The sequence below is a fragment of the Trichosporon asahii genome, assembly GCF_000293215.1.
Source record: "Trichosporon asahii var. asahii CBS 2479 unplaced genomic scaffold scaffold00075, whole genome shotgun sequence".
Taxonomy (NCBI): Eukaryota; Fungi; Basidiomycota; class Tremellomycetes; order Trichosporonales; family Trichosporonaceae; genus Trichosporon; species Trichosporon asahii.
In genome coordinates this window covers 1268519-1291348 of record NW_014040850.1, presented here as the reverse complement: position 1 = coordinate 1291348, position 22830 = coordinate 1268519, and the positions used below count along the sequence as shown (strand labels likewise).

The window sequence follows — 22830 nt, the reverse complement described above, 5'->3', positions numbered from 1 at the left end:
GCTTCGACTGATCAACGCTTCCACACTCGCTGCTCCATCTCGCTCTTTACCCCACACTCACTTCAACAACCAACATGCTGCTCACCTCTCTCCTCACCTCGACCCTCGCCGCTCTTGCTACTGCCGCGCCTACCCTCAACGTCGGAGCCGGTGTCGGTGTCGGCGCCTCCGTCCACCTCGGCAACGACCTCAAAGCCTCTCTGCAAGCTGCCGTTTTCACCTCCGTCAACATCGGCACGTGCTACTCGCCCGAGCTCGAGGGACACGCCAAGTCTGTTCCGAAGAAGGAGGCGCGCGCGCAGTTCGTTCTGGACCTCGTCGCGGCCGTTGAGGCCAAGTACCCAGGCCACAACTGCATCGTCTACCCCAAGAAACACGCCGGTGCCAAGATCAAGTTTGAGATCGACGCCGGCGTCAAGGGCAAGGAGAGCATCAAGGAGTGTCAGGTTGAGGCTCTCGAGCTCCAGGGCAAGGCCGAGCTGTACGGCGTCGTCGTGTTCCAGGGCGCTGGATGGCTCCAGATCGACGGCCACGGCAAGGGTCACGGCAAGGGTCACGGCAAGGGTCACGGCGAGCACGGCAACGGCAATGGCTACGGTCACGGCAAGGACAAGGGAGGCAAGGGCAACAACGGTGGCAACGGCCGCGGCGGCAAGAAGGACGAGGGCGGCGAGGAGTGCAACGAGTGCCAGGAGCCCGAGCCCGAGCCTGAGACTGAGGACTGCAACGAGTGCGAGCAGGGCGAGCAGGGCAAGGAGAAGGAGAAGGACTGGGGCTACGGCGGCAAGTACACCGAGCAGGAGGGCGGCAAGAAGATTGTCTTCCAGGACTGTGGCTGTGCTTAGGCTCTACTCTCCATCATCAGTCCCAAGTCTACCAAGCTCCGCTCAGGACATTGTCGAGGACACTACGGACTCTCCAGCTGTCACTTCCATAGTCTGTCTTTTGTCGTTTGTACCCTCTTCTTGAACGAATGAACGTTTTGACCAAGTCCTGCCTCTTTACTGCAAACTGACAGCTACCCAACCTCTTCTTGAGCGCTCAACGAACACCATCGCTGCGCTGGACCGCAACGACCGCCACAACGAGCTCTCTCAACCACGCTCGCGGTCACGTGACTAATCTCGTCTCAGACATCGCGAAGGAGCGAGCATCGACCGCGACTACTTTGACGTTGTACACATCTCTCTCCAGCGCGAATTTCTCAAATCTTCGTCCCATCGCCTTGGACGCCACACTCACTCCAATCTACTGACATATAGTGGACACTTTCTCGTCTCCGCGGTCTACGGCATCGAGCTCTGCGTTGGCAAATTGAGCGGACACTCATACCGGCGGGCAGGTCGCTCCAGGGGCGCAAGGATGAACCACGCGCTACTTTACCCCTCGGCGGTCACCAGCAGGTGCGGAGATCGACGCGGGATCGCATTAGTTGAATCGACAGACTGCGGAGCTGCGGAATGGGTGCGAAATCACCTCCATTGCGCGTCCGCCGAATCCGACCTCCTTCGGCGGAGGCACGAGGAGGAGGCTGGCACGAGACCCCTCCCGGAGTGATGGTAGTCCGACGCGATCTTCAGTATGCGACCGCAATGGGTGACGGTGCTGATGTCTCATTACCTGCTGATCTACGGGGCGGACTCAAGCAGATACGAGTGCGAGACGTTCCCTCCTTGGCTAGTTTCCGGTATTGACTGACTGCTAACCCCGACCAGCCGGAAGCGGTTCTCCGCTGTGTCACATTGGTGCCGAATGAACGAGGCACATCGTCGGGGCGAACGGACCGTGGTGATGAAGGGGAGGCGGACACTTCAAGCAAGGCCGACTCGTCGGATGTCATGTGCTGCTCATGTTACCATGCTGCGGCTCATCATCGCCCCCCGCCTGTCACAATCGCTGGCGAGGGGGGTGTGGCCCATGATTCTCAGGTCTTGCGCCGCGGGCCAGGTTCGACTGAGAAGACGAGGGCCAGCAGACATATAAGGAGGCGCCTGTTGGACCTCTCAAACCAGCAACCACCACTCGTCTTTCTCTCCACACAGCAAGCCAACTCTAGCCCTCTCCAGTCCCCTTCCCCGTCCCTCCTTGCCCAACCTTAGCTCGCTCCAGTTTCTCGAGCTCAAGACGCTCAAGACGCTCACTCGCCCAACGCTCAGCCTCTTCACTCAACGCTCAGCACAACCCACGCCACAATGCTGCTCGCTTCTCTCTTCACCTCTGCCCTCGCCGTTCTCGGCTCCGTCTCCGCTGCCCCTCTCGAAGTCGGCGCCGACGTCCAGCTCGGAGCCGAGTCCGTCGACACCACTGTGGACCTCGGTCTCGTCCCCCGTGCCGAATCTGAGGAGCTCAAGGCGTTTGTTGCCAACATCAAGGACGACTTCAACGAGTCGGACGAGACGTACATCTCCAGGATCATGGACGCCTGCACCAAGCAGTGGCCCGACCACAACGTCTTCGTCTTCCACAAGTACCGTGACTTCTCCTGGGCACTGACACGCCGAGCTCACCAAGGAGACGACTGCCGTCCACCACTACCTCTTCTGGCACGAGGAGTACTTCCAGGTCGTTGTTTTCAAGTGCGGAGGCTTCGTGGAGAAGAACTCCGGTGACGGTGGGAACGGCAACTGGCAGGTATGGGGGCGTTACACCATGGAGAACGAGGGCAACAAGGCCGTCTTCACCACCCCTTAGGCGCCGTTCGCCACCCATGCGACTCTTGCTCAATCCCTCGAGTCCGCGCATGCTCTTAGCAGCACTCACAAGGTTGTCAATAGGCGCTCGTCGGCCAACATCTTTAAGTCCAAAACATCAAAAACATCAAGCAATCAAGACGACCGAACTTTGTTAGTAAGCTATGTAGATAGGGAGTGAACGAATGAACGTTTGGTCAAGTCATCTACCTGTTGCAGAACTCAACCACCTCTTCTACTTGCACTGCCTCCACTGATCATTGCTTGACTGACGGCTGACAGGGACCTGCAGACAGTGACCACCAGTGCTTATCGTCACGCGCTAATCCCGACGATCAGGCCCACACAGCGCGTGCAGCCATCCGTCGTGTTCAGCTAGCCAGAGCGCAGACTTCTTGCTTACGACCCGAGCGAAGCGAACAGAAGCAAATGGTTACCTGGGAAGATGGCGCATGAGTTGATCCTCCCATGATTGCTTGCACGAGGCGGTCGAGACCCACACCCATCTGGTCGACGTGAGATCGATGGGTCACCTGCCGTATCGCTCCACGACCTGTCGCTCTCTTCTACTCCGCGACGAGAAGCCTCAACAGCTGGGCGGCTCATGGGTGTGGCAAGGTGGCAAGCGAGCGAGCCTACCGAGCTGTCATTCGGCGTCATGAAGAACCACGAGTCAGTGGCACCGCCATGCCTCTTCGCGACCCAGTGGGCGCTTGTCTTGGCAGTCCGGAAAAAGACTGGTGGTCCTGATAGTGGGAGGAGGAGACGGTGTGCTGCAGAGGGCAGCGTCGGGGAAAGATGAGGGTGTCGCGTCTGTCTGTGAGAGTATGAGATGCCTGGGGGGGGGGGCACTCCAGCAAGCATAAAAGGCTTGCTCTCAAGGACGTCTGAGGCCCTCATCTTCGTCTCATTCACTTCACCGTTTCTCCTCACCACCCCCCTATTCCTACAACAGCCCATCAGGTTGCCCCAGCTCCACCATGCTGTTCGTTCCTCTCGTCACCTCTGCCCTCGCCCTCCTCGGCCCCGCCGCTGGCGCTCCTCTCGACGCCAACACGGTCGCTCAAGCCGAGCCCCACTCCGACGAGACTTCTGTGAACGCCGACGTAACCCTGCTCCCTCGCAAGGAATCTCCCACTCTGCAGGCCTTTTTGGACCGCATCTCAGACGACCCCCTCGACAACGACGAAGCCTACGTCACCAAGGTCATGGAGGCGTGCCAAGACCGCTGGCGCAACCACAATATCTTCATTTTCCACCGCAGCCGCGGCTTCACGTGGGCGGTCGAGGACCCCGATCGCGCCCTGGAAGCCACCGCTACCCACAACTATCTCTTCAACGAGGAGCGCTTTGGCGTTGTTGTTTTCAAGACTGCGGGGTGGTTGCAGAAGTCTGGCGATGGCGGTTATGGGAATTGGCGCGTGTCGGGGAACTTCAACAGGGACGACGACTCGCTGTTCACCTTCGGTCCTGTCAAATGAGCTGCCCTCCAGTGGCCTCACCAGCGCCCCGAAGCCTCCAGTAATCCGGACTTTCGGAGCGAGCCCTAGTCAAGGCGTCGATACTCTGTTCGTGAACTTGTTGAAACAGAGCGAGGTTGAAAGAACAAAAGAAGCGTAATGGATCTGTAGTTCAGAGTAACTTAACCGGAGTAAACGAATGAACGTTTGACTGAGCTCCACTTCGCTGGGGTGGCTGATTGTTGCTGATGCACTGCGTTCATGGAGTGCCCGCCCACTGTCACTGACTTGTGCAACTTGATAAGAGTCATGCATATTGAATGGATTGCGGAAGCTGGATGCAGCACAGTGGGGTTCCCCACATTCCTCGGCGAACTACGACGCGCGAACCAGGCTGCCGGGCGCCGGGTGGCCAGAACAATGCGCCAAGGCCGCGATGCAATGTAGATATGTTGAATTGCTTCGCGGGCGCACGGGCAAGTCACGAGATCACCGACTAGTAAGCATATAATGCATCGCTGTGTGGTTAGGACCGGACATGACAGCGCAGGGCACACGCGATCGTCTGGGGCGCGCGCTGTCGAATGACCGCCGGCGATGTCCGACCGATCGGTGTTCGGGCCGTCGGGAACTGATAACCGACCTCCTGGGCTTCTAACCTTCCACCGTCACCACTGCCCACTACTGATATCAACAACCTTCCTCCTGTTCTATTCCAGTCAAGTTTCTTGTCCTCACTCACTCCTACTCATACTCCATAAACGACAACGCAATGACCAAGGAGCAGCAAGCTCAGCTCAGCCAGCAGGGTGTCGAGGCGCTCGACAAGCTCCTCAAGGAGACGGTTGAGAACCGCGTCCTCCCCGCTACGTACTTCGGCGTCACCGGTCCCGAGGGCGAGCTGTACTACTCCTGTGCGGGAGAGAAGGTGTTCGGCAAGCCTGAGGCGGGCCAGGTCGACCCGGAGACGAGTACGTTCCTCTTTCCTTGCATTCGCTGACGTGCAGCTGTCCAGCTGTTCTCGATGACCAAGTTTGTCACCTCGCTCGCTGCGCTCCAGCTCGTCGAGCAGGGCAAGATTGCCGTCGACGACCCGTCCGTGATTGAGAAGCACCTCCCTGAGCTCTGGGCGCAGCCAATCATCACTGGCTGGACGGACGACGGCGAGCCGCAGCTCGTCCCCCGCAAGAACCCGCTCACGCTCCGTCACCTGCTGACGCACACGAGCGGACTGGGCTACGCCTTCCTCCGCCCCGACGTGCTGGAGCGGTACGAGAAGAAGGAGGGTCTGAAGGGTTTCCTCGAGGCCAACATTGGCGTGGAGGGCTATGTCCGCCCTCTGCTCTTCGAGCCGGGCACGCACTACGCGTACGGCACTGGTGTGGACTGGGCGGGCATCCTCGTCATGCGCCTGACGGGCCAGACGCTGGACGAGTACTTCCACGAGCACATCTTCGGCCCCCTCGGTATCGGCAAGGAGGAGATCACCTTCCTCCCCACCGAGCAGGTCAAGGAGCGCCTGCAGTCCATGGCGGCGCGCACGTCCGCAACAAAGGGGCACATCATCCTGCACCCCGGCTGGCGCAATGTCGCCAAGATGACGCCCGAGATGATCGGCCTCCAGTCGGGCGGCGCAGGCATGGTCGGCACGCTCCGCGCCTACCTCAAGTTCCTGGCTGGTATCCTGAAGTGTCAGCAGCCGGGCGGTATCATCTCGCCGCAGACGTTCGAGCTCGTGTTCTCCGACCAGATGCCCGAGGGCAAGCAGCCGCGGAAGGACCTCGCCGACTTCCTCGAGTTCATGGGCGTCACGGACAAGCAGCAGACAGAGGGCAAGGTCACGCACTCGCTTGGTCTGTGCTACCTCGCGAACGGAAGCGACGACGGACCCCTCCCCGGATCGGCTAGGTGGTGAGTTCGCAGCTGGGAATGGTATGGAGACAAGCTGACGGACAGGTCGGGTGTCGCCAAGACGCACTACTTTGTCGACCCCAAGGCCGGCATCGCCGCCATCTGCGGCACCAACATCATGGAGGAGGTGCCCACGCAGTTCCTCGAGGTCTACTCCAAGTTCCAGCGCACCGTCTACGACAACCTCGTCCAGAGCAAGCTCTGAGCGGCGTTGCGGCGTTGCAGTGTGGCCGTGTCGGGCGCTAGTCCTGTGCGCCGGCAGAATCAGAAGTACCCAGATCATGATGCAGATATCCTTTGCCCCTATACCGCCTCAGTGAAAGAGTGTCGCTGGGTGGCCGCGCACCTAGTCGGAAGCGCGCTGATTACGTCTGAGACTTGTGGCTGACCTGGGCTGACGGACTGGCTTTGCCCCGTTGGAATCGAGTCAGTCACGGTGAGACTCTGACTGACTTGGACTGACGGACTGACTTCGCCCTGTTGGAACAGAGTCAGTCACCGTGGCAGTCGTGTGGGACATAGTTTAGGCCGCCTCGAGCATCTGAGCTCGTAACATGCCCACCGAATCCCTGAAGCGGCTCCTTCACTCTGACCACCCTCTCCGCCCTCAGTCACAGAGCACTCGGTCTCTCCACCCTACCCATGAGTTTTGACCCCTCAAGTGCTGCCCAAACGGCATTGACTCCACTGGACGACTGCCACGTCCTCCTTCTAAACCACCCGCCCTCAACCACCTCTTCGACATTGCAAAGGCTCTCCCCACCCTAGTAAGCCTCTCTGCACACAGCGAGCTGCGTGTGAGTGCTTGTGTCCCGCCTCAACGCCAATCAGCCCCGCACCCCGGTCATCTTCCAGCCTCACGAGACTCCATCGTCCAAGGCCGCTTAGCTCAGCTGGTTAGAGCATCGTACTAATAATCTGACGATTATCAGTCCATGCGGAGGTCAGCAGTTCGATCCTGTCAGTGGTCAAGCGCGAGAGCGCAATTCTTTTGCTGCATGCGTGCTTGCTTTGTAGAGAAAGGTTTGGGAGAAGAAAACGAAGATGTGGTGGTCGGATTGGGTGAGAGGATCGTAGCGGGGCCATTTTCGGTGGTGTGCCCTGGCTGACGGACCCTGCGTGGCGCTAACTCCCTTTTTCCGCAATATCATATTTTCGACTCAAGCCGCGATTTGTAATATGTCAACAGTCTTTGCATGTCATGGCTATTGTACAACTGTCATGTTTGCTGTCTACTTGTTCGCTTGATCTACTGATACTTTTGGACTTGGTCTACGCCGTTGCCGCCTCGCTGTCGAGGCCGATGATCTCGAGACCCTTGACCTCCACCGGACGACCCTGCACACTTGACGCCTTGGACGCCTGCGACTGGCTCTTGCAGCGGCGCATGTCGGCGTCCCACGCGTCATCCCAGTACCCGCCTTTGGCGCAGATGTAGACAACCCACCGAATAGCGCGGAGGAGCCAGCTGTCGGGGACCGTCTTGGGCACCGAAGGGCTGCGCCACGCTGGCTGTCAGTTCGTTGACAATTACGGCGTAACTCACTGCGCCGGAACTCGACCATCAGCCACTGGATAAGGTGGTCGTTGTGTGTGCCCTGCCTTGCCAGAATTTCGCAGGAGAGTGCAGCGTGCACACCACTATAGTTCACCGGCTCCTGCACATACTGTTTGTCAGCTTGGCCAAAGTTAACCTAGCTACTCCTCACCGTCTCGTGCACGTCCTGAACCTTCCAGTCGAATGAGCCGACGTCGGGGTCTGTGATGACTAAGATATCGAGAATGCGAGCGACCTGGAGTCAGCTCGCTGCCTTCAGGAGAGCAAATACCTTGGAAGCAACCTTCTGGTCGAGTTGATCGGATCCAAATGCATCGTACCAGGTGACGACGCGATGCTCAACGTCCAGAATCGCCACACTCCAGATATGGCCGAGTCGAATGGGGAAAATGATGCGGTCGTACTGTTTGAAGGAAAGCTGGAGTTAGCTCACGAGACCCCGGTTTATAAGCTCACATCTGTGTGGCCGACACGAATCAGCCCATACTGGCTAACGGGGCCACGAGCAGGGTGCCTGTGCATACACTCGTCGAGCAGCTCCGTCCAGTAGGCGGTGCCGAGCACCAGCGCCTTGACACCGCAAGCCTGGAGATTATCGTTCAAACAGCGAATGTACGCGTCGAAGAGCTCGTCGGTGAAGAAGCGGTCCGAGGCAGGGGTGGAGGTGTCGCGGATGCTCTCCCAGGAAAGCGCAGGTTGGTCCTTCTCACGGCGCGGCTGTTGACACCAGGCGGTGCGGCTGGAAATGGCTCTGTTAAGCCACAAGTTGTCGAGCATCTGATGTCAGTTAAGGTAACGTGAGGCAGCTCACGCTGTGCTTCGGGAAGACGTCGTCAGCCACCCGCCCCCAGAGCTCGAATGACTCCGTGGGGCTGTGGGTGTTGCCACACCAGTTACACTCCTTCAGGTCATTGAACGTCTGGAGCTGGATAGTCTGCATGGGAGCGCCTGAAGGGTTAGCGCTGCGATAACGTGCTTACACCCACGATCGGTGATGGACGACACAGTGTCCTTGTTCTTGAGGTTCCTAACACGGTCCCAAACTGTAAGCTCTTGTTCCTGAGGCTTCGACTGGTCGGTTGTAGTCGATTCGTCCTCGCCCTCAGTCTCCTCGAGCTCGCCAAGGTTCTTCTTCTTGTTCTTAGCACGCTTGCGAGCGGCCTTGCGCTGCGCATTCTTGTTCTTGCTCTTCGTCGGCGTGGGTGGCGCACTGATGGTGGTATCAACCTCAGTTGGGGGCGTAGGGGTGCCTGGGCTGGTGGGATCGGCATTCTTGGTGGAGGCAGGGAAGGGATAACCGGGCTTGGGAGTGTCATCAACGGTGGTGTCTTCCTTGCCGTTTTGAGTGAGCGAGGTGGAGGGCATGGAGGGAGAGGCGCCGTCACCATTGATGCTGCCGCTCTTGAGAGACTGGCTATCCTGAGGCAGCTCCTCGACGTTGACGATGAGATTGTTGCCGATGGGAATGGGCGGACGGCCGAAATCAAGGTCAGCCTCCACGCGCACGTCCTTCGCCTCGCCGATCTTCACAAACATCAGCTTTTGACCAGCTGTGGAGGTGAAAGGCACTCACCTTGTACTCGTCGTAAAGCTCATTGAACTTGTGAACCATCTCGGTTGACAGCTTGATCCATTCGGCGGTGACTAGGGTGATGCCGCGCCAGTCCTCGAGGTTGCCCTCGATGAGGCGAGTGACGAGGCTGGGGTCTGCGGCTTGGGCGAGACGGGGAACGATGACGAAGTCGGTGTCGGGCGGCGGTGCAACTGCTTTGGTACACGTACCACCGTCTACCTGCCCTGGTCAGCTCGTGAACGCCTGACAGCTTACCGTAACGAGCTTCTCGATAGCCTCGAAAGCTTCCAAGAGGAAGGTTCCCTCAACGACGGCGAAGCGCACACCGTCGTGGGCCTTCATGACGCAGTGGCGTTACTGAAAGGGAGGGATGCAGTCAGGGACCTTAGGAGGGAGGGCAGTTGAAATCAGACGGTGGCCGGCGGAAGGTCGAGATGAGATCAGAGGCGAACAGAGCAAGGGGGAACTAGATGATGGTGTTGATATGTAGACGGAGAGGGATGAAGGGAGGGAGGGCTGCGAGACAACTCGGCGGGGAAAGGGGGAAGGTGCACGGATGTGTCAGCGAGGAACAAAGTGACAGAGAGGAGTTGTCTGTGCGTGATACGCGCCGGGGGGCACGGTGTCTGGGAGATCACCACACCTTGCCCCACTTGGTGACTTGGTGACTTTTGTGCGCCTGCGGGCCTGCGCACCAAGTAGTGGAGGTCAAGATGATCTACCGGGACCCACAAAGGATCTGACTTCAAGATCCGAGTGCGAGTGGAGCGCACAAGTGTCTCGCGTGCATGTGTTGCTGCGGAGCACGAACGGTGCGAGCTCATAGCTCATCGAGTGCCTGGAGGCTGGTGTTGATCGTTAGGTCAGACATTTTCAACCGCTGACACTGAAGTCCAGAACGAAGGCAAGCAACGCCACCAGGCACTAGTTTATGTAGCCCAGACTGTTCACAATCGATAGACATTTCATAACTGATGCTAAAAAGATAATACAACTGGATGATACTTCGATGTTCTGCGTACGGTTTACTCGTCGTCCGAGTCGTCAATGACGATTGGCTTCTGGGCCGAGCCTTGGCCATTTGAAAGAGAAAAGGGTGGCGGCGTTGGCGTGTGGAAGCGAACGGTTCGAAACTCCGACCCGTCGCTGTCGATCTGCATCCTGGACGCTTCGCGTCGACTGCTGCTGGAGCCGGCGATGTTGTTGTCGACGGCGTTCGTGTCGGTGTCCCAGGACTCCTCGCTCTCCTGTCCAAGGAAGATGTCGAGCGCGTTGTCGTTCCACTCCTCTCGCTCTGGTGGGGCACACGTCGGCGGCGCCGGATCCTTCCAGTGCGATGCCAGTTCGACAGACTGCACCAGCTCCTCGTTCGTCATGACGCCGACGTCTGGTGCTACCCCAGCTCCCATGGCCCGCCACATGGGGGTGTTGGGCAGCATGACGCGGAAGAGTCGGACCATCATCGACTGGCAGACGAGGAGTCGGCGTTCAGCTTCATCGTTCATCAACTGCTTGTTAGCTTGACGAAGGCGGACGCAGCTCACCTCATCTCTAGTTGAGAGATGCAGTTCCTCCAGCGCCACCAGTTCCTCCAGGATCGCCTCGATTCTATGTCGGTCAGGGTCGTCCGAGTTCGTGTTCTGCAGAGATCCGACTCGCACGCCCTCCAGGATCCACTCGTAGGTCACTGCCGGGTAACGATGCCACTTGCTGTTCTCCTGCGCCAGAAGCTCGATGACGGCAGCCGAGCGGTCGGGGTTAGTCTGCGCAACTGTGGGCACCAGAACATAGTCTGTCCGCGGATCTGGGCCGTCCTCGCTCCCGACCACCTTCATCTGGCCGCCGTGCACCTGCCGTCAGCTATCGGAGGAATCTCATGAGCTCACTCGCAAGTATGTAGAAACCAGCTGCAAGTCAGGTACGTTGAAGGTACCCGCCATGACCGTGAACTTGGTTCCGCGGAGTACGTTCGTCGCCGCGATGAGGTCGGCGTGCACACTTGCGGACATCGTGTCAGGCTTGGAGGACTGGATACCTCGATCAACGCGGATCGTTTCTTCAGTCTGGCTGAAGCAGTCGACCATCGTAGCCATCTTTACAGGCTGGACGGGTTGCGGCTTCTGGCGCGGGACATAGTTCGGGCTAGGCGGAGGAAGCTTGGTCGGTACCTGCGTCGATGTCACAGAGAGAGACGGTCGGGGAACAAGGGGTTGGGCGAAGGTCGAGGAGGTAGCGAGGGGATCAGATGTCCGTCGATTGTTCGGTGGGGGTCTGGTGACTCGCAAGTGGTCCCATGTTCTTCTGTTGCTGGTGGGAGGTTGAGATTGAGCGGTGGAGGGAGTAGAGTTTTGTCGAACGTAGGGGCTCGGTCGCGGCGGCAGGCCCTTCGCGCCTTCCAGGCCCGTGTCGGTGGGTGTGCGCGGGCGACAGCCTGTGCTCGGCATTGTTAAGGGTGCGGTCAACGATTGGGTGCTGAAGGGTGGTGTTGAAAGGCCAGAAGCATTGTGATACCGCCCCCGCGATGATGGGAGTGCATGTGATGACCTGGCACTGCAGCGGAATGCGACACACCGTGTCGAGTGGAGTGAGAGCGAGGAAGACTTGTGTTTGGGCGTTATGCAGGCTGCGCCATGCCGCCCCCGCGGTGGCCCATGTGTGAGACGGGCTGAGTCAGTCTATGACGCCGCTCATCTTCCCCTTGATGTGCGCTTCTTGCTCGGCGCCGAGCCTTCGTCTGGTCTCTTTCGTCGATTGTCAAGTGCATTGTACTCCCGCCCGCAGGAGACAAGGAAGGAGTGGTGAGCTTGGGGTAAGTCGACGACGCAAGAGTTTTAGGACTTTCGGGGCATGGCAGCCGCACAGCAGTACAGCAGGATGAAGTGGAGGAGCAACATCATTGCGGAATCCATTCCGCATGGATCGAAAATCAGCTGGTCTGTGCGGATTCCAGATCACCAATCGGCGCCGCAATGCTGCGCGCTCAGTCCTTCTTCCTTGTTCAGTCAAGGACGTGGCGCGGTTATCTAGCCCAAGCTCCTCGGAGTCCCCTGTGGCTTCATCATGCATGTTGCATACATTATCTCTATCTTGCACAAGAGTTTCAGTCGGCTCAGCAACCGTCCGCCAGGAAGTGGCACTCTGTCAGATATCAGGGGTGTGGCAGTGGTGACTGAAGAGAGCCTGGCTGAAATCACGAGCGCCATCAAGCTTCAGCTTGGTCCGTGTCGGTCTGATACGACTCTATTAGCCCGAAACGCGTCGTCCGATGCCCTTCGGGTGTATCAAAGACCCCTGAGAGGCCTTGCTTCTTTACGCGACAAAGGAACAAGGCTGACCAAACTTATCCGTCCTTAAGGGGAGGTCTGAGTGATCTTTGTCCACGAAGAGCTGCCTTACTGGCTTAATCGAAGCGAAAGTCTCTGAAGCAAAGACTCTCGCTTCGGTTAAGCCATGGTGCTTACAGTCACTGTGTGAGTTACAATCGTTGTCACAACCATGCGAAAACTAGGAGTTCACTGAAGAGTCAGGTTCCGGGGATCTGGATATGAACACACTGTTCTCGTCCGGAGAAATCCTCCGCCAGTCTACATGTTATGGACGAGGAAGCCAATGGTTAAAGAGAGTGAAACGGTTACGAGAACAACAGAGACAGTCAACGACGTACTGCCACTACTTCCAGGGAAAGGCTGGTTCAGATCGTTGGGGACAACATAGTCTGCAGTCTTCGAAGCAGAAACGAGCGCAGGTGGATCGAGGACCACGGTGATGGTGGTGTCTGGAGCGGTCTCGGCCCACGGTGGGCTTGGTTTAGAGGCCGAGCTAGTTCCAGACTCGGGCAGCTGGCCGGTGGAACTGGAGGAGCGGGCGGCGGAGGTAGGCTCAGAGACACCAGACCCGGGAAGGGCGTTACTGGACGAGCTCGTGGGAGCCGGGCTGAACGTGTCGGTACCGAACGGCAGATCAGATGTTGGCTCAGTGTTGGGACGGCCTGCTGATCGAGTTGGCTCTGAGCTTCCATAGTGCGTAGAGGTTTCCGTGTTGTATCCTCCTGCGAGGGGTCAGCGACGTTGTTGCGATGGCACTCACCACATTGCCGTAGCATAGGGCAGCAGCCTCCCAGTGTGCAGTACTCGACGAGCCGGCAGTAGGAGCCATCGCCGTCACCGCAGCAAGTGCTTACGACGGGCGCGCATCCGTCATCGCAGAGCTTGTAGCCAAGCGGGCAATTCCGTCCAGTTTGACGCTTGACACCGATCAAGACCTCCCATACCGTCATCTGCACGGGTCCGATGGGGAGGACATCGTCAAGAGGGGCTGATACTGCACCATTCAAGAGGCAAATCGCCACGAATGCTGCTACTAGCATGATTGGTCGTGTTGCTGTGTGGAAGGAAGGTGATCGTCGCCGATGTTGAAAGTGCGGAGGGGTGCACCTAACAGCGTGTGTGTCGACGGCGTCGCTTTGTGCTCTTAAAGAGCCCGCAGCCTGGTTTACCGTCCGGTTCCGAAGCCAAGGTGTGAGCACAGGCTTCATCTTCTCTTCATCAGATGTGGTCAATAGCTCTTGTCGCGATACACCGATGGCCACTCAGCAGTGGATGTGGATTTCTTTCCCCAACTGTGTAAGCGGCAGAAGCTGAACCAGGCTTTAGAGTGAGTTTTTGCAGCAGGTCAGAGGAGGGGTGAGTTGCTCTCCACCTGGTATCAAAGTGCAGGGAAAACGGGGAAGGCGGCATGACCTGTCTGAGGGGAAACCGAGCGATGCGGGGCCGCACCAGGGTTCTCCCAAAGTTGAGTAGAACAATGAGGAGAGCGTGAAACCGGCTTTGCCGCCGTAGTTGACAATGAGAGCTTCGGGGTCAGGCCGGAGCTTGAATGTCATCCGCGACGCCACTGCAGGCACGCAATGATCCGAGCGTCCGCTTTGATCGCCACCTGTCCTGTGCGTTCCGGAAAGAAGACATCAACTTGAATGGAGGCAGCCTTCGCTCGTAGACTGACATCAGTTGTGTAGCTGAGAGGAGATGTGAAAGGTCAGGTAGATAAGGGCGCCGAAGAAGCGCCGGAATGTAGTCTGTCGAGGAGTGTGCAGTTGGCGACTGCGAAAAGCCATGGGAGGAGTGTTTCGAAAATCCAATGTTGGATACGTCAGAGTATCTGTGCGTCGGATTCGCGTGTGTTCATGGGTGGTTTGCCACCGTGCCACCTCGGGTCGCACGCGTAGGTCAGGTGGATCTACCCTCCAGCCCAGCGCTTCACCCGTCGCTGATACACAGCGAGGTAACTGCGTTTTAACCCTTTCGTTCTTCTCCCCTCGCCAGAGTCGCCAGTCAGCCAGCGAGAGCCCAGCCTCGCAGCCTCGACCCGTTTCCCTCGATTCCTCATCGTCTCCACTACCCTCCCTTTTCCGGCTTCCCTGTCTCTCACCCGCCAGCCTGATCCCCCACCGGCTCCCCGGCACAGCGGCACCGGAGCACGGCCTCGCGCACACGCGCACGCTCGCACCGTTACTTCTTCCCTCTCTCGCGTTCCTCAAACATATAACCGTTCCCACAAGCCTTGAGCATGGGTCGCCACTACAACTCTCGTCACTCGTACTGGGACGACGACTATCGCCACGGCCACGGTCACAGACACGGATACGGATACGCTACTCCTGTTGCTTCGATGCCCTACGTCGACCCCATGATGGGTATGGGAATGTCAATGACTCCCTACCCCATGTATGGCGGTTACGCCACCGACCCCTACGCGTATGGTGGATATCCCTACGGTGGATACGGATATGGTGCTGGATACGGATACGGCGCAGGCTATGGAGGTTACAGCAGCTACGGATACCCCATGATGGGCGGCATGGTCGGAGGGATGGGCTACTACGAGCCCTACGGGTATCCGCCTATGGTCATGGAACCCAGCTACTACCACCGGCATGGGCTGCTCGACCACTTCCTGCGTCCAGGCATGTACCGATACTAACTGAGTGTGAGCTGGACGACGGGTATAGGCAAGCTAACTGCAGTTCGAGCGCAAGGACTACACCTTCTATGTCCTCCACGATCGGACCGGCAGTCACATAGCCATCGACCGGCCTTCCTTTCTTCCCAGCCGGCCAGTCCGCGCCACCCAAGTCTGCATGTTCATGACCCGACCCGGAACCTACCACAAAGCGACGAAACGTGTTGTCAATATTATGATTGTAGTACATACAGCAACTTGTACAACAGATATGCGAGACTCCTTCTAAGCACCCGAAACGAGCGCGCCATAGTAAGCCGTGACGGCCTTGAGCTTATCCCCGACCCACTCCTCTTCGATCTCAACCCACTCTCTATCCCGCTTCCGCTCGCCATCGGGTGCGTCATCCTGCGGCATATCCAGCTTTTGCGCAAGCGCCGCGACCTCGTCCACATCCACGTTCCGTGGGAGGAAGTAAGCAATATTGGGCGAGATGGGTGCACAGAGGTCGAACAGCTCGTCGCCCGGGATGGGCTCGATGGCGGAGAGGGGATAAGTGCCCGAGGCGAGATAATCCGGTCCGCCTGACTGTCAGCTTCCTCCATTCACATAAACTCACCCCAAGGCGGGCTGAGAAACACGACATCGACGGGTTCCCTTTCCGCATGCCCCGACTCGGCATGTGTGCGCGCCCACTGCACAAAGTCGCAGAGCACGAACTCGATCCGGTCCGCGACGCCGTGGTAGAGCGCATTGTGCCTCGCCAACCTCAAACGCGTGGGATTGTTGTCCATGGCAATGACGCGCTCGCACGTGCGCGCGAACGCGATCGCATTGCCACCAAGCCCGCAAAAGGCGTCCAGCACCACGTCGGCGCGGCAGCGTTCTGCGATGTGCGCCGCGATCTCGGCTGGCGTCACGCTGAACCACCCCGTCTCGTCTAACAACAGCGGCAAGCGGGAGTACGCGGGGAAGAGCGAGTGCCGCTGCCACCAGTCTGCGGTTAGCTCGAAGACAAGGAAACCAGCTTACATTTGCGTAACTCCTTGGGCAGGGCGCCAGCGTCAGTGTAGCGGGGGACCAGGCCTGTGCAGTCCCAGGGATGATCGGCGTTCGCCTCCTGCGGGGCGGTCTCCACTCGTCGGGAGATGACTGCGGAGCCAGTATTGCTTGACGGACTGCTGGACTCGACCGGTCGTGCAGACGCAGGGCGGACGTTTTCCTTGTCGCTGTCATTGCCGTTGTCGCTAAGGGCGGCGGCGGCGTCATTATCGCTGTCCATATCCATGTCCATGTCGGAAGACTCGCTCTCAGCGTCCAGCTCTCCCCCCTTCGGCTCATCAACCTCGCTTGGCGGCTGCGTTGGTAGCAGCCTCGCCGTCGGCTGCTCCTCCTGTCGATGCACGATCGTCGTCGCAACGACGCTCTCCAGCCTTGGCTGTGAGCGCAGAGCCCGCTTCAGTGTCGGCGGCAGTGCCGAGAACATGGACAGACGCTTGCCCTTTCCGCCCTTTTTCTTCTTCGTCATGGCGGACTTTGGGCTGTGGGAACTCTAGTCGAAGGCTGAGGATAGACACACACAAAACGAGAGCGGACGAGTGCGAGATCTGTGATTGTTGTTCTGGACGAGCGAAGCTTCGAAAGTTACGTCAGGCACGGCTGTATGACGTTAAGGTCACGTGCAAGGGTTCAATCGGCACGCGTGTCGCGTTCCGGGAGTGAGTCCGCTGGATTCAGGCGAGTCGCTCGAAAGTTTAATTCCGCCCGATACCGGGGAGTTGTGGTCTGGACGTCTGGACGAAAACGGTGAATACCCAGATGGAAGAAGGAGGCGCGGGGCGGCACTTATCGGAGCTGGGGACTGCTTGCTGCCGGCCGGCCAAGTGTGTGAGTCCCTGAGCCCTTCTGCTAGCCTGCTGGTGCCTGCGGCACCAACTTTTCGAGTCGGTCCTACGTTACAAGGGGGGATCGGACAACCAGCCGTCTCGACCAGACTCCGCGACCGCCCGTCCGCAAATCCTTATCACCCGTGGAGATCTTTTTACTCCATCCTCTCTTTCCCCAGTTTCCCCCACAACAACAACCCAAAACAAAAACAGCATGCCTGCTCAGAACGAGAAGAAGGGCAAGGTTCTCCTCGCCTACTCTGGTGGTCTTGGTATGTTGCCCATGGTCCGATAGTCAACTGACAACAGACACCTCGTGCATCCTCCTCTGGCTCATTGAGCAGGGTTACGAGGTTGCCGCCTTCATGGCCGATGTGGGCCAGGAGGAGGACTTCGAGGCTGCCCGCAAGAAGGCCATGGACTGCGGTGCCGTCGACTTCTTCCTTGTCGACCTCAAGCGCGAGTTCGTCGAGGAGATCATCTACCCCGCCGTCCAGTGCAACGCCATCTACGAGGGTGTCTACCTCCTCGGTACCTCGCTTGCCCGTCCCGTCATTGCCCGTGGCATGATGGAGGTCGCCAAGCGTGAGGGCTGCGAGTGAGTCACCAGGCTGGCTCTGAGCTCTGTTGTTGTTTTCATCAACTTTTCGGTCGAAACTGAGCTCGGAGCGCCAGCAGATGGGGCTGCCTACCCGCAGCCTCGTGTTTATCAAGCCACTGACATCCCACAGCTACGTCTCGCACGGATGCACCGGAAAGGGCAACGACCAGGTCCGTTTCGAGCTCGCCTACTACGGTCTTGACCCCAACATCAAGGTCATTGCCCCGTGGCGTGACCCCACCTTCTACGAGCGCTTCGCTGGCCGCTCGGCTCTTCTCGAGTACGCCGCCAAGAACGGCATCCCCGTCACCCAGACCCAGGCCAAGCCCTGGTCGACTGACGAGAACCTCTTCCACATCTCGTACGAGGCCGGTATCCTCGAGGACCCGGACCAGACTCCCCCCGAGGACATGTGGAAGCTCACTGTCGACCCCCGCAAGGCCCCTGAGACCCCCGAGAAGGTCAACATTGAGTTCACCAAGGGTATCCCGACCAAGGTCACCTTCCCCGCCGACGGCCGTGTCGTTACCGACGCCGTCGAGATCTTCCTCGCCCTCAACCAGCTCGCTCGCAAGCACGGTGTCGGCCGTATCGACATTGTCGAGAACCGTTTCATCGGCGTCAAGTCGCGTGGATGCTACGAGTCGCCCGCCGGCACCATCCTCCGTGTCGCCCACATGGACCTCGAGGGCATGACCCTTGACCGCAACGTCCGCGCCCTCCGTGACCAGTTCGTCACCATTGCCTTCTCCAACATTCTCTACAACGGCTTCTTCTTCTCCCCCGAGCGCGAGTTTGTCACCGCTGCCATCCCTGCCTCGCAGAAGACCGTCAACGGTGTCGTCCGTCTCGCCGTCTACAAGGGCAACGTCATTGTCGAGGGCCGTGACGCCGACGAGGGCCTGTACGACGCCAAGTTCTCCTCCATGGACGAGCTTGGTGGCTTCGAGCCCACTGCCACCTCGGGCTTCATCGAGATTGAGTCGATCCGCATTAAGGCCTGGGGCCGCGCCAACAAGAAGCGCGGCCAGGACGGCCTCACCCCCAAGGACGTCTACCACCGCGACTAAGTGTGAGAGTCCGGGCCGGGGCGTTGTAGTAGCATGCATACATAATAGCATAAAGCATTTTTCGAGCTCTGCCGCGAAGCGGTAGGGCGAGAGTCCTGAGGAGCTGACTGAATGAGCGACGAGCAAGCGGACTGACGCACATACGTCAGCCCAGAGCTGCGCTCGGCCTACACTGCCAAGCGAGCCATGCGTGCATCGGCTTTGTCCGCTGGGACGTCAGCCAAGTTATGTACAGTCAACAGCGTGAAGTGTCGAACAAATATCACATGAACATCAGCCGCCTCCTCGAAACCTTTCCCTCCTGTGAAGTCTCCTCCCACTTCTTCTCTCCAACCCCCAACCCCCTTGACTGAAAGGCTGTATATCCATCATCACAACAGATAGGCCATTGTGCGCAATCACCGCCATCCTGCAAGAATGTAACCTCATCGCTCTCTGAGGAACAGCGGCCTCATCAGCGACCGCGTTTGCTCCCCGTCAACACCACCAGTTAGCCTCGTTATATCAGTCGGTAGATAGTGTGACTCTTAGTCTCTATGCCGATAGATCACACAGTCATGGGTTCGAGCCCCATACGAGGCTTCTCTTTTGTCCCCATGCAGCTGAGCGCGAAGCGCGAGGGTGCGCGGCGGGCCGTCCTACTCTGCAATATCCCAGGGCTGGAGGACGAGTGCCACCGCCAGGACGAAGTGGTCGGTGGAGGACGGCCGCCCAAACAACGAAAATTTTGATCCCGCCGGTCCTCCGCAGGGTGCAATTTTCCGAGCCGGGCGGGGGCGCTCCTGACGGAATCAGATCCCACGTGCCGGCGGACAGGGGGTCTCACCCCAGCCCTCCCAATTGGACAACAGTCCTTAGCGCAATGGCCATTGGTTGCCGAGGGAATGACCTGGTTAATGAGCCCAGTGAAGTCCTACCGGTATTAGGTTCGATTCGTCATGAGCTCCACCACCAGGCTTCGCCTTGCACCTGGCTTCCGCTCTATTTTTGCCTTTTTGCGTGTCTTCCATTCTTGCACCTATGCACTCCCGTACTTTTGGATACATACACTACCTCGAGACCCCCTGCCATCCTGATATTACGTTGCACATGCGTGCTTAGCAAAGGAAAGTCGCACTGTCGAGCTAGCCCCACGGGGCTGTAGTGCAGCAGCAGCAGCCTGCCATTCGAGACTTTTGTCAACTGCAAAAAGGGCGGCCAAGTGGCGTCAGGTAGAACGTATGCAGCGCACAACACCCAAGGCCGGCGTTCGGAAAGTGCCTGGGAGCTGGCCTCCCTTTATGCAGATGACAATAGGACTGCATGTGGTTGCTCGAGTGGTTGTCCCCCATGTAAACTCGCTGTAGCGGGATTGCCGGAACCAGTCACGTGTCCACTACGCTAGCGTGGTCTGGCCAATCACGTGCGTCCGGACAGGGGGTCTCACCTCACCCGTCTAGTTGGCACAACAGCCCTTCGCCAACCGGCCAATATCGAAAGGTGCGGGGGAATGTCCTGGTTAAGCGGTCCAGTGATTCGACCTCGGTTCGATTCGTCTTGGGCTCCACACCAGGCTTCCCCTTTTTGCATTCCAATTTTTCACTACCTTTCCCGATCCCGCTACCCCTTCTCTTGTTGCTTGGCAGTACATGAATGGCCGACGATGTGAAACCATGCAGCCTCCGACCACGAGGTAGGACGTGACTGCATGTTGCTCAGCGTGCCAGCCTGTCTGGATCCAGTCACGTGCCCACCCGTCTAGTTGGCACAACAGCCCTTCGCCAACCGGCCAATATCGAAAGGTGCGGGGGAATGTCCTGGTTAAGCGGTCCAGTGATTCGACCTCGGTTCGATTCGTCTTGGGCTCCACACCAGGCTTCCCCTTTTTGCATTCCAATTTTTCACTACCTTTCCCGATCCCGCTACCCCTTCTCTTGTTGCTTGGCAGTACATGAATGGCCGACGATGTGAAACCATGCAGCCTCCGACCATGAGGTAGGACGTGACTGCATGTTGCTCAGCGTGCCAGCCTGTCTGGATCCAGTCACCGTGCCCCCCCCCCCCCTTTTAACTCGCGTGGTCCAGTGGCCAATCACGTGCGCCGGGACAGGGGGTCTCTCGGCAGCATTCCGAATCTCACATCAGTCCATAGCGCAACGGGCTATTGGCCGCCGGGGGAAAGTCCTGGTTAAGCGGTCCAGTCGAGTCGGACCCGTACTAGGTTCGATTCCATCTTGGGCTCCACACCAGGCCTCGCTCGGCGCCTGGCTCCCCGCGCTCATTTTTGCTTTGGGCGGGTTTCACCATCCTGCATATATGCATATATGCACTGCTGCTTTTTTTGCATCTCACTTTGCTCCACTGTCGTACTGGGTATGCATGGGTATGCACTATCTATAATTATCTTCACCCAAATCGACGTACTGCGCAGATGCATGCGTAGCCGCGACTATCGATCCGGTCAAGAAGCAAAAGGGGCAATAGCTTCCGTCAATCTCCTCCTCTGCAGATCCCCCTTCGCCCGCTCGCTTCACACGAATCACAAAGGTAATGGGCTCTCTCTGCCTGACGGCCTCGCCTTGCCACGCAGTCAAAAACGTGCTCGCACGCTGAGTCGAACAGCGGTCAGCCCGGATCGGGGTGCAGAACAAACCACAACGGACGGTGATAACCACCTACACTATACGAGCTTGTACGTTCCTCGACGCACCGGAAGGCGTAAGAGGAGCGTCCGGCCATTTCGATCGTTGCAATCGTTGCCGTCTCTTGCCCCGTGCTGTGCTGTGCTGTGCTGTGCTGTGCATTCCCGCTTTCCTGTTCAGATGTATGTGGGGCTTCGGAACGCTAGCTGCTAGGAGAGGGCTGAGAGTATCTGGTGAAGCTCGAGGGTGGCCTGATAGGAACAGGATCAGTCGCGTAAGAGTTGCGTGTGTACCATTCCAGCCCATACCCATGAATGTATATGCATAATACCGCGCTATCGCCTGCCATAGACCTCGTTCGCCCTCGTCTCGAACGCCTCGACCATCTTCTCCGCCACCTTGGGCAGAACAGCCTGAGACGCAATACGGTGCAGCGGGTTCGCAAACGCGAACACGAGGTCGATGCTGAGAATGGTAGATGAGGGGCCGGCGGGCGTGAAGCTCCATGTCGTGACGAGGTTTTTGAACAGAGGGGTCGTCTCGGATGCTGTGGCCTGGGGCGTCAGCTAGCTCTCTCATTACCGCAGCTGGCCGCTGTCGCCTCGAGAGGGAGGAGTAGAGGGGAAGGGGCGGATGGACTTACCGAGACACGCTCAAAGGGCACACCGACAACGTTGGAAATGTACCGCTCCTCCAGTCCCCCGAATCCCACGGCCAGCTCCGCCTCGACCTCAAACGGGTCCTGGCCCGGCTTCCAGGCGTGGTTCGGCCGTCCGTCCTTGGTGAGCACCGTGCTCTCGGTGCAGAAGGGGATGAACGTCACGTAGGCTGGCACGTCGGAGACTAGCTCGTACAGCTGCGCGGGGGTGTACCTGGGGTCAGCTTGGGCTCCAGTTCCAGAATAGGACAGCTTGCAGCAGACGAGAAAGCAGGAAGGGAAGGTGACGCAATGTCCCCGAATGGCGGGGATCATCTTGAGGTCGAGAGGTAGAGTGGGCGGAAGCGTCACGCTTACGCTCACCCAAGCTCGTGCTCTTCACGATCATCGCCGCCTCGTCGCCTCCTCAATATCCAGCGAATAGTTACCGAAAGTACAGTCGCTGTGATGAGAGCGAGAACCTTCAGGTCCCTCCACTCCCTTCTCCCTTCCTCCTCTCGATCACTCGCCGCAGATATCAACTCACGGGAAAACCTTTCTGGCCTGAAACCGCTGTTCCTCTCCATCATTCTGCACGCCACCACTAGGTTGCTGGCCCGGGACGAGTCCAGCCAGCTTGCTAATGTCCGGAAGCGAGAAGAAGGTGCGACGTCCGGCGACTTGGGACTGCTGCCTGGGGGTGACGGCCGAGGAAGACGCAGAGCATGAAGGAAGGGCGGAGAGGGCGGGACGAACGATGTTCAGGCGAGATGAGGATGTCGAGCGGACAGCGCGCACAGCGTGCGCTGCTGATAATGAAGGACGCATTTTGTTGATGTTGAGGGAGATAGGTGGCCAAAGAAGG

General features: G+C 58.5%; 12 protein-coding genes and 3 non-coding genes across 15 annotated transcripts; 9 read left to right on the top strand and 6 right to left on the bottom strand.

The window, feature by feature from the left end:
* Window positions 1–74: 74 nt before the first annotated feature.
* On the top strand, window positions 75–845 carry A1Q1_06016 (uncharacterized protein; the record flags this gene model as incomplete). Its single annotated transcript, XM_014321225.1, has 1 exon — window positions 75–845. The coding sequence occupies one exon, from the start codon at window positions 75–77 to the stop codon at window positions 843–845; it is 771 nt and encodes a 256-aa protein (XP_014176700.1).
* Window positions 846–1460: 615 nt separating this feature from the next.
* On the top strand, window positions 1461–2099 carry A1Q1_06015 (uncharacterized protein; the record flags this gene model as incomplete). Its single annotated transcript, XM_014321224.1, has 2 exons — window positions 1461–1655; window positions 1716–2099. The coding sequence occupies 2 exons, from the start codon at window positions 1461–1463 to the stop codon at window positions 2097–2099; spliced, it is 579 nt and encodes a 192-aa protein (XP_014176699.1).
* Window positions 2100–2192: 93 nt separating this feature from the next.
* Window positions 2193–3146, top strand: A1Q1_06014 (uncharacterized protein; the record flags this gene model as incomplete). The annotated part of the gene is made up of 4 exons (XM_014321223.1): window positions 2193–2456; window positions 2512–2631; window positions 2692–2847; window positions 2973–3146. The coding sequence occupies 4 exons, from the start codon at window positions 2193–2195 to the stop codon at window positions 3144–3146; spliced, it is 714 nt and encodes a 237-aa protein (XP_014176698.1).
* Window positions 3147–3670: 524 nt separating this feature from the next.
* On the top strand, window positions 3671–4171 carry A1Q1_06013 (uncharacterized protein; the record flags this gene model as incomplete). The annotated part of the gene is made up of 1 exon (XM_014321222.1): window positions 3671–4171. One exon carries the CDS (start codon window positions 3671–3673, stop codon window positions 4169–4171), a length of 501 nt encoding a protein of 166 aa, XP_014176697.1.
* Window positions 4172–4922: 751 nt separating this feature from the next.
* On the top strand, window positions 4923–6266 carry A1Q1_06012 (beta-lactamase; the record flags this gene model as incomplete). The annotated part of the gene is made up of 3 exons (XM_014321221.1): window positions 4923–5105; window positions 5166–6061; window positions 6107–6266. 3 exons carry the CDS (start codon window positions 4923–4925, stop codon window positions 6264–6266), a joined length of 1239 nt encoding a protein of 412 aa, XP_014176696.1.
* A 673-nt stretch (window positions 6267–6939) lies between these two features.
* Window positions 6940–7032, top strand: A1Q1_t456. Its single transcript has one exon. It is a non-coding gene; the product is annotated as a tRNA-Ile (tRNA).
* A 301-nt stretch (window positions 7033–7333) lies between these two features.
* Window positions 7334–9534, bottom strand: A1Q1_06011 (uncharacterized protein; the record flags this gene model as incomplete). The annotated part of the gene is made up of 8 exons (XM_014321220.1): window positions 7334–7569; window positions 7608–7719; window positions 7891–8022; window positions 8076–8358; window positions 8431–8491; window positions 8600–9143; window positions 9193–9411; window positions 9454–9534. 8 exons carry the CDS (start codon window positions 9532–9534, stop codon window positions 7334–7336), a joined length of 1668 nt encoding a protein of 555 aa, XP_014176695.1.
* A 683-nt stretch (window positions 9535–10217) lies between these two features.
* Window positions 10218–11636, bottom strand: A1Q1_06010 (uncharacterized protein; the record flags this gene model as incomplete). The annotated part of the gene is made up of 2 exons (XM_014321219.1): window positions 10218–11027; window positions 11079–11636. 2 exons carry the CDS (start codon window positions 11634–11636, stop codon window positions 10218–10220), a joined length of 1368 nt encoding a protein of 455 aa, XP_014176694.1.
* A 1140-nt stretch (window positions 11637–12776) lies between these two features.
* Window positions 12777–13558, bottom strand: A1Q1_06009 (uncharacterized protein; the record flags this gene model as incomplete). Its single annotated transcript, XM_014321218.1, has 2 exons — window positions 12777–13240; window positions 13279–13558. The coding sequence occupies 2 exons, from the start codon at window positions 13556–13558 to the stop codon at window positions 12777–12779; spliced, it is 744 nt and encodes a 247-aa protein (XP_014176693.1).
* A 1199-nt stretch (window positions 13559–14757) lies between these two features.
* A1Q1_06008 (uncharacterized protein) lies at window positions 14758–15171 on the top strand (the record flags this gene model as incomplete). The annotated part of the gene is made up of 1 exon (XM_014321217.1): window positions 14758–15171. The coding sequence occupies one exon, from the start codon at window positions 14758–14760 to the stop codon at window positions 15169–15171; it is 414 nt and encodes a 137-aa protein (XP_014176692.1).
* A 264-nt stretch (window positions 15172–15435) lies between these two features.
* A1Q1_06007 (Tgs1 protein) lies at window positions 15436–16678 on the bottom strand (the record flags this gene model as incomplete). The annotated part of the gene is made up of 2 exons (XM_014321216.1): window positions 15436–15734; window positions 16183–16678. The coding sequence occupies 2 exons, from the start codon at window positions 16676–16678 to the stop codon at window positions 15436–15438; spliced, it is 795 nt and encodes a 264-aa protein (XP_014176691.1).
* Window positions 16679–17250: 572 nt separating this feature from the next.
* A1Q1_06006 (argininosuccinate synthase) lies at window positions 17251–18707 on the top strand (the record flags this gene model as incomplete). The annotated part of the gene is made up of 3 exons (XM_014321215.1): window positions 17251–17322; window positions 17381–17634; window positions 17768–18707. The coding sequence occupies 3 exons, from the start codon at window positions 17251–17253 to the stop codon at window positions 18705–18707; spliced, it is 1266 nt and encodes a 421-aa protein (XP_014176690.1).
* Window positions 18708–19200: 493 nt separating this feature from the next.
* Window positions 19201–19289, top strand: A1Q1_t457. Its single transcript has one exon. It is a non-coding gene; the product is annotated as a tRNA-Lys (tRNA).
* Window positions 19290–21285: 1996 nt separating this feature from the next.
* On the bottom strand, window positions 21286–21376 carry A1Q1_t439. The gene has a single exon. It is a non-coding gene; the product is annotated as a tRNA-His (tRNA).
* A 161-nt stretch (window positions 21377–21537) lies between these two features.
* On the bottom strand, window positions 21538–22793 carry A1Q1_06005 (uncharacterized protein; the record flags this gene model as incomplete). The annotated part of the gene is made up of 4 exons (XM_014321214.1): window positions 21538–21579; window positions 21682–21882; window positions 21972–22338; window positions 22513–22793. 4 exons carry the CDS (start codon window positions 22791–22793, stop codon window positions 21538–21540), a joined length of 891 nt encoding a protein of 296 aa, XP_014176689.1.
* Window positions 22794–22830: the final 37 nt, after the last annotated feature.